This window comes from Notolabrus celidotus, chromosome 19, assembly GCF_009762535.1.
Source record: "Notolabrus celidotus isolate fNotCel1 chromosome 19, fNotCel1.pri, whole genome shotgun sequence".
NCBI lineage: Eukaryota > Metazoa > Chordata > Actinopteri > Labriformes > Labridae > Notolabrus > Notolabrus celidotus.
Genome location: NC_048290.1, coordinates 14,538,012 through 14,553,462, shown reverse-complemented (window position 1 = coordinate 14,553,462; position 15,451 = coordinate 14,538,012). Strand labels below are relative to the sequence as shown.

The 15,451-nt window shown below is 38.9% G+C and overlaps 2 protein-coding genes across 2 annotated transcripts in view; one reads left to right on the top strand and one right to left on the bottom strand.

Moving 5' to 3' along the window:
- Positions 1 to 11,178, top strand: part of tprn (taperin) — a 49,840-nt gene extending 38,662 nt beyond the window's left edge. Inside the window, exons 2-4 of the mRNA XM_034709250.1 lie at positions 2,545 to 2,743; positions 3,854 to 3,978; positions 5,998 to 11,178. Of these exons, the coding sequence (XP_034565141.1) occupies positions 2,545 to 2,743; positions 3,854 to 3,978; positions 5,998 to 6,060 (387 nt within the window). The 3' untranslated portion in view covers positions 6,061 to 11,178. The remainder of the gene's footprint in view (positions 1 to 2,544; positions 2,744 to 3,853; positions 3,979 to 5,997) is intronic.
- A 98-nt stretch (positions 11,179 to 11,276) lies between these two features.
- ssna1 (Sjogren syndrome nuclear autoantigen 1) lies at positions 11,277 to 14,245 on the bottom strand. The gene is made up of 4 exons (XM_034709251.1): positions 14,129 to 14,245; positions 13,913 to 14,029; positions 12,722 to 12,921; positions 11,277 to 11,498 (listed from the first exon to the last, which is right to left on the bottom strand). Exons 2-4 carry the CDS (start codon positions 13,962 to 13,964, stop codon positions 11,406 to 11,408), a joined length of 345 nt encoding a protein of 114 aa, XP_034565142.1. The 5' UTR covers positions 13,965 to 14,029; positions 14,129 to 14,245; the 3' UTR covers positions 11,277 to 11,405.
- Between the last annotated feature and the right edge of the window lie 1,206 nt (positions 14,246 to 15,451).

Genomic DNA, 15,451 nt, shown 5'->3' with positions numbered 1-15,451 from the left:
TCTCACCTGTAAGGAGTCCCTGGCTCCAACAAGTCTGAGAACCCCTGATGTAGAATTCTGACTCTTATATTAGCTTAATTGGTGCACTATAAAAAATGTACACCTGTACAGTGTGGATGAATAAAAAAAACATGTAATACATTAACCTAATCTTTGAACCAGGTTGTGAATGTGTTTATTTTGCTGTAAAAACAGGCGTTTAATATGACAGTGGACACTTGAGGTACTGCAGTTTTTTTTTTGTTTTTTTTTTTGACAAATGCAGTGGCTTCATTTTTCAACTCCAGAGGCTGCTGCTTGGAAAACTCCTCACATTATACCATAACACGTTTCATACAATATCAATAACTTAAGTTGTTGTAGTTTGAGTCACGATAAGTCTGTATGTAGTTATGTTGGGGGGAAAACAATTTGAAAACCTTATAGCAGTGAAGTTTCCACATTGCACAGTGCTGCTGATGTTTCTTAGGGTGTTGTAAAAGTAAACTTCCACAGAGTTGACTTTGAATGTTGAAGCAGCCATTTCATTGTGGCAGGAACTTCTCAGGGAACGTGCCGTCTTCTTCCTTTAAAGGGCTGAGACGTCTCCTCTGAGAATACATGTCAGTCACTGACAGCGAGAAGCACTACAATCTCTGACGGCAGAGTTCCCCTTCATGTTGGATTACATGGTGCAACAAAGTGTAAGGGCCCGTCTCACCCGCTGGATCTATGTTTGCAGACCACTGAAGCGTCGCCAAACAGACATGTCTTACAGCGGACGCTCTGAGACAATCAATCACAGGCCCTCAGCTCCTGCGAGGCTGCCACCTGGCCCACTCAGAGGACACAGAGTACAGTACACGACGCTGCACACAGACCTTAACAAACTGCAGCCAGCTCTCCAAGAATCCCGATGAAGAGCTCTGCTGAATAAGTTATGAGGTAGCCGGTTCGTTAAACTGGCATTCCTGCAGAGTTAGCATAGAGCAGAGACACGTGATGAGTAGAGATGGTTTAATTACAGAGCAATCAGGAAGTCAGACCTGTTAATGTTTACTGTGCTCGTAAAGTGCAGCCATCTTTAAGAGTGATGAAAGCTGGATGTGAGAATCTGTGCTCAGAAATGTTAGGATGTGTGATACCTTTAAATCTTTGCTGATGCACGTAGAGTTTGACTTCTCCACCAGACAGTTCAGCGAGCAAACAGTCGACAGCAGAGCTTTGTTTTCTTAATCAACATGTCTGAGAGGGGAACAGTGATGAGCTCTGCAGAAGCAATTCTTCCTCTCAGTTTGAAGGCCCCAAAACAGACTGAAAAACAGGGATCAGGGAGTTTAAGTTTGCAATTTCATTCTTTTTTCCTCAGTAACAATAATAACTGTCATTTCAGGCTTTGAATAAAGGTTCTTTGACTTTACTAGAGTGTTCAGAAATAAAAAGAATGGACATGTGAGAGCTATTTTACATAATTATTAGCATCTCTGTGAATTTAATAAATTAAAGCATCAGCGTTCGTTGTGGAACTATCGGTGTAAACTGACAAAAGTGGCAAATTAGTCTTTTAGACTGATTTATATGAAGTCATTTGTGCTTTTATTTTCCTCCTTTTGAGCATCGTAATGCAGTTTTAACTCCTATCTATTTGGGAAAATGCTCCACAAATCAAGCATATTTTTATTTTTTCTGATGTTTTTCTGAAATTTTTTCACCTTTTTTTAATTCTGATATCATATTCACCTTATACTATTTACTATGCACAGATTCACACCAGTCAAAGGTTGTGTATATTTGTACCTGTTTACTTTTCTGTTATGAGTGTTGTGAAACTCTCTTTAATTTAAAAAAAAATGTATTTATTCATTTATTTTTTTAGTTTATCTACTCAGTTTTATTCATAATTTTAGACCTAATTTTTTTTCAACTCTTATTCTTACCCTTTTTTAAAATGTATTTATTTAAATTATTTCTATTCTTTTTTTTTTTTTTCATATATTCTTAATACTAATTTGATGCTTTAACTTATTTTAATTACACATATTTTCTTGTTGTCAGTGTGCATTAGTCTCTATTTTAAAATCTATTTTGTTTTTAATATGTCTTACCATTATTTTATTTCTGCTTCTTCCTTGTTTTCAATCGCTGTAAAACTCTTTGGGTTGCATTTGATTCTTTACGAAAGGGGCTCTATAAATAAAGCTTGATTGATTGATTGATTTAAGAACATATGATACAAATGATATAAATGCGTGAAGTGATAAGGGCTCTGCTTCTTTTCTGCACATCCTGTCAGCTGTTTAATGTCATACTGAGGACTGCGTTAAAATCTTTCCCATGTTGCTGGGGTATAAAAAATGTAATATGAAGACGCAGGAAGCCAGTGTCACTGACTTCTAATTAAACTGTTGGTACTGATTGTGTTGTTTGTTCTTCATTGTGTTATTAATAATGATTATTTCCCAGGACAGCAGAAAGTGATCACTATAACCTGATAATGAATTCAAACAACACATTCTGAATAATCCACAGCAGCTTCATCTGACTTCACTGTGCCTCTCTTCGCAGCTGAAGATCTCCTTCAACGAGTCCAGTCTGAGGAGCACGTACGAGTACCCGTCAGAGACCAGCTGGGACAGCGGGGACGAGGATGAGGTGGAGAAGCAGGATGGTAAGGTGTCGGACGAACAGCCAAGCATGGTGGGACGAATCCACATCCCCCGACCCAGTTTCGCAAACTCTCCAACGCATCTGAACAACAGCAACGGTGAGAACACGAGATACAAGACCATGAGAGGAGACACACTTTGAGGTTTTAGTGGTCAGGCAGGTCAGGTCTCAGTTTGATCTAAATGAGAAGCTTTAAAATGTGTTTCAAACATTGGTTCAGACATCTCAACAGCTGTGAAATATGATGTAGTCCCTAAAGGATGATCCATATGACTTATGGTGTTCCTCTTATCTGCTTAACATCATTTGATATTTCATTCTGAATACATCACCCATTGTAAGACCTTAATAACTACATGAAAAAAGGAATGCTCTGCAAGTCAGTGGAAAAGACGAGGACTGTCTTTATCATATGGCAGCACCATCCACTCTGTCCTTTTGTCTGCCAGCTCTATAATTTATTTTTAATACTCTAGCATCGGAAACACTTGGTCAGTGTCACTGAGATACCTGTGAGGAAATATAAAATAAAGTGTCTTCATCTCTGACTCTTCTTAACCTAATTTCTGCTTTCTTGAAAATGATAAAGATATTAAAAACCTGCCTTTATAGTTGCAGACAGCCTCATTTTTTTTAACTGCTGCAGTCAAAATTAATTCAACATTTGGAATTCCCCGGTGTCCACCAAACCTTTATCTGGTTCAGTGACAGACCTGGTTTCCTACTTGTCAGAAGTTAAGAGCTGTTTTGAATCTGAGACTTGAATTCAGTGAAAAGGAAAGCCCCTCGAGGTGGAGCATCTCGTCCGTGAGCGGGTTTTCTGACTACAAAATATTACAGGGAATTCTAGACTAGATGTCATGACGGAAATAAAGACTGTGAATGGTTTCAGAGAAACATAAGGTATGACGAGAGAGACCCCTACTGGTCAAGTTAGGAAACACAATTAGGAACTAAAATATATGTTATTACATTTTTAATTCAGCAGCTTAGTATTACTATGTATAACATAAAAAGTAGTATGTATGTAAGGGGAAAATGAATAGATTAATTTATGGTGTCAATTGAAATGTGTTTTTTGCACTAAGGGAAAGGTAACAATAGAAACAGGTTATAAAAATAAGCTTGATGTGGTTTAAGGTGGCAACATCAAACAGAAGAAGTTCATGAAACGTTTTATTGAAGTGTTTCTTCATTGCCTTTATAGATCTTGCCAGCTACGTCCCCAAACACTCGGTGGACTACAACACCTGGCAGGAGCAGAAACATGAAGAGAATGTTTACCAGGAAGAAACCGCCACACAGCAGACGGACATCTCAGAGGAAGTTATGGTGAGAGAGAACTCCTCTATTCATTTATTTCAGATATTTAAACTTTATTCAACAATGATATACAACAGGGAACAGCAGTAATACTTAAAGCACAAGTTCAAAGCAACAATCATTTATTAGAGTGACAGCAGGTTCTTCTTGTGTCGTGGTGTAGGCCCTTATTTCCGGATTACAACATTTTAAAGTTGTTTTTGGGGCATTTTAGCTTTTATTGGATATGAAAAGTGGAGAGAGAGGAAATGTGGGGAATAGAGAGAAGGGAAGACATGTAGAAAATGGTAGAGGCCGGGAGTCGAACCTGGGACCGCTGCGATGAGGACTATAGCCTCTGTACATGGGGCACGTGCTTAGACCACTCGGCCAATGGCGCCCCAATGAGAACATTTAAAAACAAAAAATAAGAAATTAAAAAGCTTTCAAATAAAATGAATGAAAACTTTGTTTTTCTCTGTGAGTCACATGGAGGCAGTTGGCCCTAATGATTGTATGTCTGTTAACAGCGATAAAAAAAAACAGGAACAACAATATTGGTTAAATTTAGCATTACATTGCTTCTAGAGCATGTTTTGTTCAGATTAAGAATTAAAAAAAGACAGGTAGACTGCTTTTTACTTTTCAAACATGTAAAAGCAGAAGATTTAAATCACATGTTTAGATTTTGGGGAATTTACTGATGTTGGAAAAACACCTGAAATTCAATCCAATTCATTTCAAACAACTTGATTAATCCCTCTGAGTGCAATTAAAAACAAAATAAGTCAAACACAGTGACATACAGACATCCGTAATTTATACATATGTGTGAATTCATAGAATAAAGTCTGAAATGAGTGCTGGTATTTAACACACTGATAATAGATACATAGACTGAATAAAAACAACTAAAGGATCAGTCTAATGAGAGATAAAGAGATCATTAAATTATCTTATTACAGAGGAGATGATTGATTAATATTAATATTAATAATAATAATAATAATAATAATAATAATAATAATAATAATAATAACGTTTATTTATATAACACTTATCAAAGTGCTTTACATCATAAAAACCCACAATAATAATAAAAAATAAAAATGAATAAAGAAACAAAACATGGGGGAGATATACAGAGCTAGCAAGACAGTTTAAGAGGAACAGCTGAATAAAAGATTAAAAGAGAAACGATTAAAAGCAATTAAAACAATAACAAATTTAAAATTAGTAAACAATTAAAAACAAGGAGTGAATAAAAGAAAAATATTAATAATAGTAAATTAAAAATAAATGTAGTATCGTTGGATAAAACAATATTACAGGAAGGCCTTTGGATAAAATATGTTTTCAGCTGTGATTTAAAAGAAGACACTGAAGCAGCTCTCCTGAGATCCTCAGGCAGGTCGTTCCACAGTCATGGAGCCTGAACAGCAAACGCTCGGTCACCCTTAGATTTTAACTTTGTGACGGGAACTTTAACGAGGTTCCTGCCTGAGGATCTGAGGCTGCCCCCGGGCTGGTAGGGTGACAGCAAATCACAGATATATTCAGGGGCCAGGCCGTGAAGTGCTTTAAAAGTGATAATTAAAACCTTAAAATATATTCTAAAAGCATAGGGGACACTTTTTATGAGCAGGTGAAACGTCATGACGATCTGATGGCAGCAGATTCTCTTGAAAGGTTTCAAAAGGAACTAAAAGCTTTCTATTTGACATCAACAATGGTTTTACAGAAGATATGATGAAGGACACTCTTCAGACTGTTTCTGTCTGAAACTGAGAGGCAGTGAAACCAGCACATTAAAGAAAAACACTGAAGACCTTTAATAAAGGGCTGATAACATGACAAAAGCCTCAAAGCTGATCTGATCATTTAAATAGACCTTCAGTATTTGACAGATTTTACAATCTGAACTTGTCATCATGAGTGATGTCCTGCCGTCTGTCTCTCTAAAACACAATCAGAGGAAAAGTTGTCTCCTGTGTGATCAACGTCTGATGTTCTGATCACATAAACATTCAAACTGTCCTCTCTCCTCAGCTCACACCCGCAGACAGCTCCTCCCTGTCTGACTACAGCAGCGAGCCGGCGCTTTACTTCTGATCAGTCGGACCAATCAGCTGTACAGTAGCATCTCACCTGTGGGACCAGACTGCAGCCAGAGCCCTGAGAGGTCTGCGACACCTGGGCCTGGACTGCCTCCAGCTCTACACTCCAGCCGTCTCTAAGCACATCGTCCTGATCACACAGGAAATACAATATGTTTTTTGTTTGGCTGATTTCCTGCCACGGTACCGCTGCACGCCACATTACCAACTGCATATCAGAGCAGAACAGCTTTTTTTGTCAAGTGGCCTGTGTTCCAATCCCACTTTGTCCCTGATCTGACCCAAAAGCAGCTGGACTGTCTTCCCCCCCACATAATCCTGGACAGTTGATCTGTCAGCCTCCTTCCCTCCTCGTCCTCACTAACGAAACATCTGACAGAAAATCATAGGGATTTTCAGAATCTGCGGGAGACGCATGTTTGCTTCTCCTCACTCTGGGAGAAAGAAGTGAAGTCACATCTATGTATTTCACGTCAGTGTTTGCTGGATGTTGACAAGCAAAGGAGCTGAAACACAGGAAAGCCGCCAGTGCCCATGAATACATAATGCCACGGTGACAGAGTTCAGTGTTATCACGGAGAAGTCTCCAAATGTGGAGGACGTGGAGGAGATATCCGCCTGTGTAGATCGCTGGCAGACTCAAACACAAAAACAAAAATGGTTAAAGGGTGCCACAATCGTAGTTTTGTTTTCTGTTGTTTTTGTATCTGCATGTTTGTTTCTCTTAAACTGTAAAGCTTCTGTATGCCTTTTAGTTTTTGTACGTTTTCTGGCAAACTATGCTGTATCGAAGCTGCTGGACGTTTAGTGAGAGAGTCTCGATGGCAAGCAAACTTCAACCCGCCTCCTTTACCCGTGACGGGGGAGGGAACATTATGCACCCCAGGGAAGATTTTCTGTCAGTCAGCAGCGGCTCTGATCTCTGATTGAAAAGCTTGAAAAAGTGACCTTGGCCAACAATGTCTGTATGTCCCTATTGCTGTTGAAAAACAAAACATCATACTGTAGAATGTTCTGTATACTCTCTCTAATAAGATATCTGTGTCACGCCACGATTATTAAATCAGCTGTATGTAAGAAGTGGACGTAACAGACGTGATGTCACCCCTGTAAACTACAACAAAGAAGTCTTAAGTTCGGCTGTCGCTATATTTTTATGTCTTTAAATGGAGGGGACCAAATTTTGTCAAAAGAGGAGAGCTGGAGAGGAGGGGAGGTTGGCAAACTATACAGTTCTATTCATTAAAGCTCCTATAAGGAGTTTTTACTGCTGTTCAAACAGACTCAAATTAGTTTTGAGCTACAAAACAAACAGGATCATCAGAAGAAAGATTATTTATCTGCAGCTGTTTGTAATCCCAGAAACCACCTCTGCAAGGACGGTGTCAGTAAAGTCATTAACAGCACTTTGCTGAATCAGCCTTTTTGCATGTGTACATGACAACGTCAGCAAAGTGTTAGGAGTCAAAATCAACACAACTAGAAGTTCCTTGTTAGTGCTTAAGGTCTCTGTATCCTGGAGACTGAGATTCTTTTGATTGGTGCTGCAGGGAGGCAGGTGAAGAGGAAAAAAACGTGTCTTCATATCACTAAGGCCAAAGAAAGGACATCAACATCCTGACTCTGATCCATGACCGGCTAAAACTACAACACTGTAGTTCTCACGCCAAACACAGTGACTGCAGACCACCTTGTTAATTCAACATATCAAATAACACCAAAATGATACTGAATTATTGAGCTATGGCCCAGGATTCTTTCTCAGTCTGTTTGATGGTAACAGCAGTCTGAGATATTCATGAAAAAATCCCCAAAAGGATCTCAACAGAGCAGAGATGTCAGATTAGAGGACTGGATTAGCTCAGGGTGATGAGGGTCACTCACATGGCCACGCCCCCGTTGAAGAATAAATAAAAACACAGTTCAAAGAGGTGATGGGTGTAAACACAGAAGCTTCATAAACAAACTTTTTGTTCTGGGCTGTAAACACTTCAATCTGTCGTAAAGTCACAGGGTTGACTTTTTTTTTTTTTACCTCTAGTGGTCATTTGAGGAACTGCAGTTTTTGCACATTGTATTTGGCTTCACTTTTCTGCCCTATAGTTTCCCTCTCCATTGTTACGTTTCCATCCTTCCCAGTAACTTCTCAATCACAAGTACGTAGCTCCACCTGTAAGCATCTTTTGTTGTCTATTAATCGTCTCACGTTGTACGTTTTGCTGTGAATCAAATTGTAGTTTACAAAATGAACATCATGCTGTGTGGCGTAAGACTTGAAACTTGCGATTAAGACAATTTACGCATTCGGACAATGTTTACTGAGCTAACAAATACATTTAGAAGTAGAATAATATCCTTATATACTTCTAAACAATCAGACATCAAAAAATGCAAAAGTCTTAGGTACTCTCCAATCAGCTCCTCCTCCTCTTTTTAACCCCAGAGGCTAAATCCACTTCTTATATACTGCGTCTGATTTTATCAAAAGCTGTTAAACCTTTCGTTCTTGCTTTTCGTGTATTTATTCCTGCTGACAGTTGAAGTTTGCATGTCGCAGACCTGCTTGTGTACATAAGACATTTTTTGTAAAAACAGATTTGCTGGTGTTGAAGGAACCAGACTGGTGCAAACTGCCCTGATGGTCGTTTTTAGTTCTTTCTGTTCCGGTCAGACCTCATGCACTCTCACATTCCACGGAGAAAACAGAAGGTTGGTTAAAGTATGAAGGCAACAAGAAGTATGATCACTTATGATTTAGCATGTTTGTGAGAATGGAAGCAGAACTGTGCGTGTGTGAAAGGATGTGTACTTTTTATTATTAAGATTGTTTTATTCAAGAAAGCATCAAGTTTCAAGATGATTTTTTTAAACTCATAATGCCAACGGATTAAAGTGTTGCTGTGACGGCCTCACAGTCATTCCCCACACGCCCCGGGTCCCCCTTTGGCCAGTATTGTTGTACAGTTTCCACCACGATTCCAGATGTTTCTTACTGCTGTCATTCTGTTCTTTTCTCCAATCAGATGAAAGCGTTCAGTTGCTGTTGAGACCGTTTGTCTTTGTCTGATGAATTTAGGAATTATCTGTTTCGTCTGGAGTCTTCTTGGATGTTAAATGTGTTTGCACTGTCATGCTTTGAGCTTTGTTTTTGCACCTCATGACAGAACAGAGAGGGGCGACTGAGGAAGTGTGCACTCGAAAGTAACAAGTCGAAACGATTACCACTATCAACGCCTGCTTTTTTTATACAACCACTGATTGTACGTCAGATACAGAGGGGGAGAATTTGGAGACCTTGGTTGCCAGAAAACGTTTTTTTAAATGATCACTGATTGAGTCCTGTTCTTAGACGAACTCCTCAAACACATGAAGAATGCACTGCCGCTGAATGCCATGTCCAGTTTTTTACTCTGTTTGCCACAGCCTTGCATTAAAAGTCTTAAGATTGTCGGCCTTTTCGCTGTGACCATTAACTGTAGCCTAAACGTTGTTCTCCACACAGGTCCAGTGCTTCATCTAATCCCTGAAGTTACTCAAAAAGAGTGTGTCGTTTATAAAAACCTGTTGACCAAATGTCAAATATGATCCAAAGGACCGTACCAGTGAGTTTGCATGTTTGAGACAAATATCTTTGTATTACTGCCAATCATTCTGCAAACCGTGCTACTGTGGTTTACACGTTTGAATGTACTTTTCTAACTGTTTCAGGTCTCCATTCATTTCTGCTTAATTCAAATGATATGAATACAAAGCAGAGAACTATTAATACGACATCCCAGGAACATGAAGAGGCTTTATTGTTGCGTTGTTACTCAGTTGGGCTTGGTATGAGCTGAAATAACTGTTTCAAAACCAAAGTACATTTAATTGTTGATGCCTTTTTTTGCAAAAAAATAATTTTAAATAAGTTGTATGTTAAAGTCAAGCAGCCAAACAAGAATTTTACAGTTTCAAACTGGGAAAAAAAATCCCCATTATAATAAGAAATATCAATATGTGCAAGAATCTGTGTTTACGTTATTTTGCACAGTAACTAAATCAGTAACAGACGCCTGCAATGATTGACATACTTGTATTAAGTTTGAATTTTTGTCCCAAGAAGAGACTGACCCTCTGTCTATGCATTAAGCATTGATCTTACTCAAAATGTGTGGCCACTGTATTTTTAAAATGACACCATAACACTTAAATGTTGTTACATGTTGCTAGAAAGGACTCAGATGGGCGCGGACTTAGTCTAATGGTTAATTTGCGCGCCCACATGGTGGGCGGCCCGGGTTCGAATCCAGCCTGTGGCCTCTCTCCCAGTTTCCTACACTGTCCTCTCCTCTACAAATAAAGGTCTATAAAAAAAGCCCCCAAAAAGAAAAGACTCAGATACCATTATGTCCGTCAGAGGCTGGTATCAACCCAATATAACACCCTGTCAACAGATCAGTCAGGCTCCATTAGAAAGCACTACCGTCCAGCTCGATTTCTCAAACTGATCTTTCTATAAGTTCTGATATTTTAGGGTAACTTCATAAAACATTTATATCAGGAGGAAATGAATGGAAACCGATGGCTGCTTACGTTTGTAATTAAGGAGCTCAAACTCTTCAAACTTACTGGTACGGTCCTCTAAAGTCTCCACTGGGCCTGCTGTGGAGCTGTGGCTAACAGTCAGACATGCCTGTGGATCCATCTGTGGGAGCTGATGCCTTCAATGACCCAAACACCAAAGAGGTCTTCTCTTGAGTGGGAATCTGTAACTCTCCGTCTCTCTGTAAACCTGAATGACTCCACTGAAAAATGTTCTGACGGCCGCTGCCGGGAAATAGAAACACACCACTTGACTAGATAAGTGTCCACGTGGCGTCTTAACGCAGTGTTCCCCCGTCTGTCGACTCCTGTTGCAAAGTGAGCCATTCGTATTGGTCACGCTGTAGCAGCTCTGTGGTGAAAGCTCCCTCATGTTCCCCCATTACTTCCTCCTCCGTCTGTAAATTGATGCATCTCAGCAGATGTGCTTACTGTAAAGTTATTGTCAAAGATTTGGGCAAAAAAAGAAACAAAAAAAGTGATGTCATACTTGTACAAATGAAAGCTCAATAAATAGAAGACTTGAACAAACGTCAATCTGTTTGTGTGTCTTTTCTGCCTGAGAATGAGCAGCTGAAATCATGAGATAAAGATTCAAGAGGTCGTCTGTTTTCACAGAAATAGTCCTGGGAGTGATAAGAAACACTTTTATTTAATAAGGAGCTTCAAATAAATCCAATACATATATTACAAATAGTCCAGCAAGAGGCAGAAAGTTCATTGACGGCAGAATAAAGAGTTCAGAAACTTTCATCGACATTAAGGCTCCTTCCTCCGAGGCTCTGTGGCTTTGCTGAGGTTTTCTGCCTCTCGCTTCAGGACACTCAGAAGACTCTGAGAACTCTCCAGGATCTATAGGAGGAAACAAAACAGACGTCACATTAAAGATAAGTGTAGAGAATAAGAAAGTAGAAGTACAGAGACCAGAATGTGGTCTATATTAGAAAAAGGGGGCCCCGGCTCTGCCGATTGTCCTGTTTTTCTTTAATAAGGGCGGCTCTGAGAGTTTGTTTGCAGTGATTAGCGTGAGGGCGCAGGGAGTTCAGCATCAGTGAGTGGGGGGGGCAGCTATGTGAGACAGAGCCTCACCAACTACAAAGTACAAGTGAGTATGAGTATGACCCAGTTTTCATTTTATACCTTGTTTTGATTGTTAATAAGGCCGGACTGTTTGGATCAGGTGCTGCTATCATGTAATATTGTTAGTACAGTGTAATCTGATGGCCATGGTACACTCACCTGAGCGACATGGTACACTCACCTGTCCCACAGCTAGAACTTTTCACCTGATTCCATGAGTCATCAGTGGCCACACGCTAGCTTCCACACGATAGCTTCCACACTTACTGTATATGATGAACTTTTTTATAACACAAAACCAAGACTCATCTGTCTCAAACACCTTCATCTGTCTGTACCTGCGTACACACTCAGTACAGATGTTGTGCAAAAGGTCAGTCTCTCTGAATTCTGCTGCACAAAACCTTTATTTTGAATGACCCACAGTTTGGCACGCAGGAGTCACGAAGCCACATACACACCTCACTGTTCAGAGTGATGCAGCTGGTCGGAGAAGAAGTCTCTGTATTCCCTCACCAAACTCCTAATTCATAGTTGTGTGCGTCCATAAGACTGAACCACACTCAAAGACAAAAGATACATGTTCTTTTTTTTTTTTTAAACACAAAACCTGCAACAATTAATTGACTAGCCATTAACTCTAAAATTAATCACTGGCCATTTAATAATGTGTTTAATCACAGAGTATTTTACAGGCCAATAAACTCATCCATAACTGATCAATTGATCTACAGAACAATGAAAATAACACGTATGTCCATCCCTTACTGAGGTTTCAACACTTCAGCACCATATTCTCTCAAATAAAGTCTTCATAAATACTTTATAACCTCTGTCTGGATGTCTGAGGATAATCTGTCAGTGGAGATCTTTTTACAGGAAACAGATACAAACCTGTAACCTCTGTTAAAATCATCACCTCCATTAAACACTAAGTGGACTAAGATTGTCTCAGACACCTGATGAAAACATAATAATGCAGACAGGTGACCCACCTTGGTGTAAGCAGCCTCGGTCTCTGCGATGGTGCGGTCTAAAGTCGCCCGCGCAGTGAGTCTGTGTGACAGGCTCTGCTCCACTCTGTTCAGCTTCTCTGACAGGATGTGGATGTCGTGCCGCAGCCGCTCCTTCTCCTCTTCCTCCTGCTTGATCTGACGGTTCAACTCGTCCCTCTTGGAGGACATGTCCTCGATACCTGAGGGAGACATAATCACTTATAACACCACAGACTACAAGTATCAGCTCAGGCATGTGAGAGGATTCTGTGCCAGTGTTAGGACTGAATGTGACTTTCTTTACTGTGTTTATGCACTTTAACATTTTATAGATGATTATTATCATTTGTGTTAAAAAAAAAAAAAGTAAAGTATCTGACATTAACCTCAAGAGGAAGAAGGTTTGTTGTTTTTCTTTTTCTATGATAGCATATCTTATAATTACATTCATCTACTAATTGTACACACTGGCTTAGGCTAAGTTAACTTATTTAACACCTTTAAAAGTACTTCTTTACCTTACTTTGTACAGATAGTACTTTTATTTTTATTTAGAACTTTTTGATTTGTGTTTAGATTTATATTGTCCTAACTGTCTTGTTGATAAGTACCAGTGTTCCATTCACCACGTCAAATTCCTTGTCTGTGCGAGCTCACTTGGTAATAAAGCTTTCTTGAATCTTGAGTCTAAATGAACTCAGTATCTCTGTTGAGTTTGTCAATGAAAAAGCTGTTAGAAGACAATAGTGTGTGAAACATTTGGATGTTTTGGGTTGATGATCAATTGAAAATTAACTAATGAAATGATCTGACAGAGAATAATTGTCACTTACACAACTACCATATTGTAAAACAGTATTATATCAAACAGAGAGGAAAGTATATATCTAGTGGCTCTGTATAAAGTTGATTTCTAGCCTTCTAAATATGCTGCAGAGAGAATAAACTCTCTCCTGACCCTGCACAGAGACAGATCAGATGATCTGGTGTGGTGTGCAGAGGCTTGGAGGCTGATTTGCAGCTGATAGAGAGAGAACATAATCTGAGCAGGTTAATCAGATTGAGCTGTTACATCCTGAGCAGAGACTGAGTCTGTTCATATCTCAAACTTTCTTCCTATAATACAAGAAAATTAGATTTTAATCAACTTCTATCAAAGCTTAGTAACAATATAAAAAGCATGAAACTTACACTTGACCAGTTCATTGTTGTAGGTCTGCAGAGCTGCAGCTTGTTGTGTCATGTTAGCTAAAGACAGGATCAAAGTTCTGTTTGTTAAATCCTCTCGGTGAGTCTCTTCTGGTCCTCCTTGAACAGACCCGGGTCAGCGGTTTAAAGAAACAACATTAAAAGTGTTTTAAAGAGAGTTCAGACCATATATATATATATACTGTCTATGGTTCATACATGGAGGTTTCCCAGACAACTGAGCCGAGGGACCAACGCTTCCTGTACGTGACGCTCTTCTTCTTCGTCTGCTGTATTCAGGTCCGTCATGTATCATTTGCAGAACGTACGCCCCCTTGTGGTCGTTACTGTAACACAGTTCATTTTCTCTGAATGGGAACAAAAAAATAATAATAATAAACAAAAAAACAATAAATATTATTTTAATTGTCCATGATAGCGTATGGAAAGATTTGAAGTGTGCACTAACACTGTTAAAGTAAATCATTAGAGTTTAATTTTCACAGAACACAACATTTCTGGTTTCAAATTCACATTTAAATAAAATCCCTGGAAACGAATAGCTAACTGAGCACATTCTTCCCTTTCCCTTCACTTTGTTATTCTATGTACATAGCTTTACCATTTTATTTATTTACTCTTCCCCCTTTCTTTCTTTCTTTTCCCCCTTTATTGAAAAACATAATTAATCTGTGTCACTCGTATGTCTTGCACTCTACCTCTGCCTCTGAAGCTTGGAGTGACTTCCACAATGCACTAGCTTGTTTTTCAAGTAATAATCGACTATTTCTGTGTGATCTTGCTTTCTCTAATGTATTTAAATGATATTGCTCTTTTGTATTTGTTTTGTCTGTTTACCCCTTATTAATGTCGGTATGAATGTGAGGTGTGTGTGAAGTGATCAATGTTCTGGGGTGGGTAGGATCTCAAGAGTGTTTTTGTTAATGTGTTTTATAACATCATCCACAGAACTCTGTTCCAACTACTAAGTGTCAAAAAACCTACTGTGTATTTGTCTGTGCATAAAAAAACAATAAAGAAACTTTGGAATAAATAAAATCCCTGGGTGCATATGCTCCATTTTTAAAAAATGACATTAATTTATTTGCTTTGGTAGTTAAGTAAGGGATAATGTATGGTTAGCAGGTTGTTATGGGAAAAAGAATCCCATCAGGGTGTGACAAGACACAGACACAAAGCTTTAACAACCTGCTAACCATACATTATCCCGCTTATTACACGGCCACTGACTTAAAATAAAAAAGACATTGTCAAAAACATTGATTAAAATATGATTTTATTGATTTGAAATGATTTATGTCTACAGTTTTTTTAAAAATAATCCCAGTGATTCCACATCATTAAGTGTTCAATGGTGATGGATTCTTTTCTGCCTGTTAAATGTGACAGAACTCTTTTCAGTGGATTGTTTTGACAGGAATGCGTGTGATTAGTTTGACTCTGGTGTTGCTCATGGAAGTGAATGTTGATAACCGTTGTCAAGGGGTTTTGACCAATCAGAATCAAGCTTCTTACACAAGA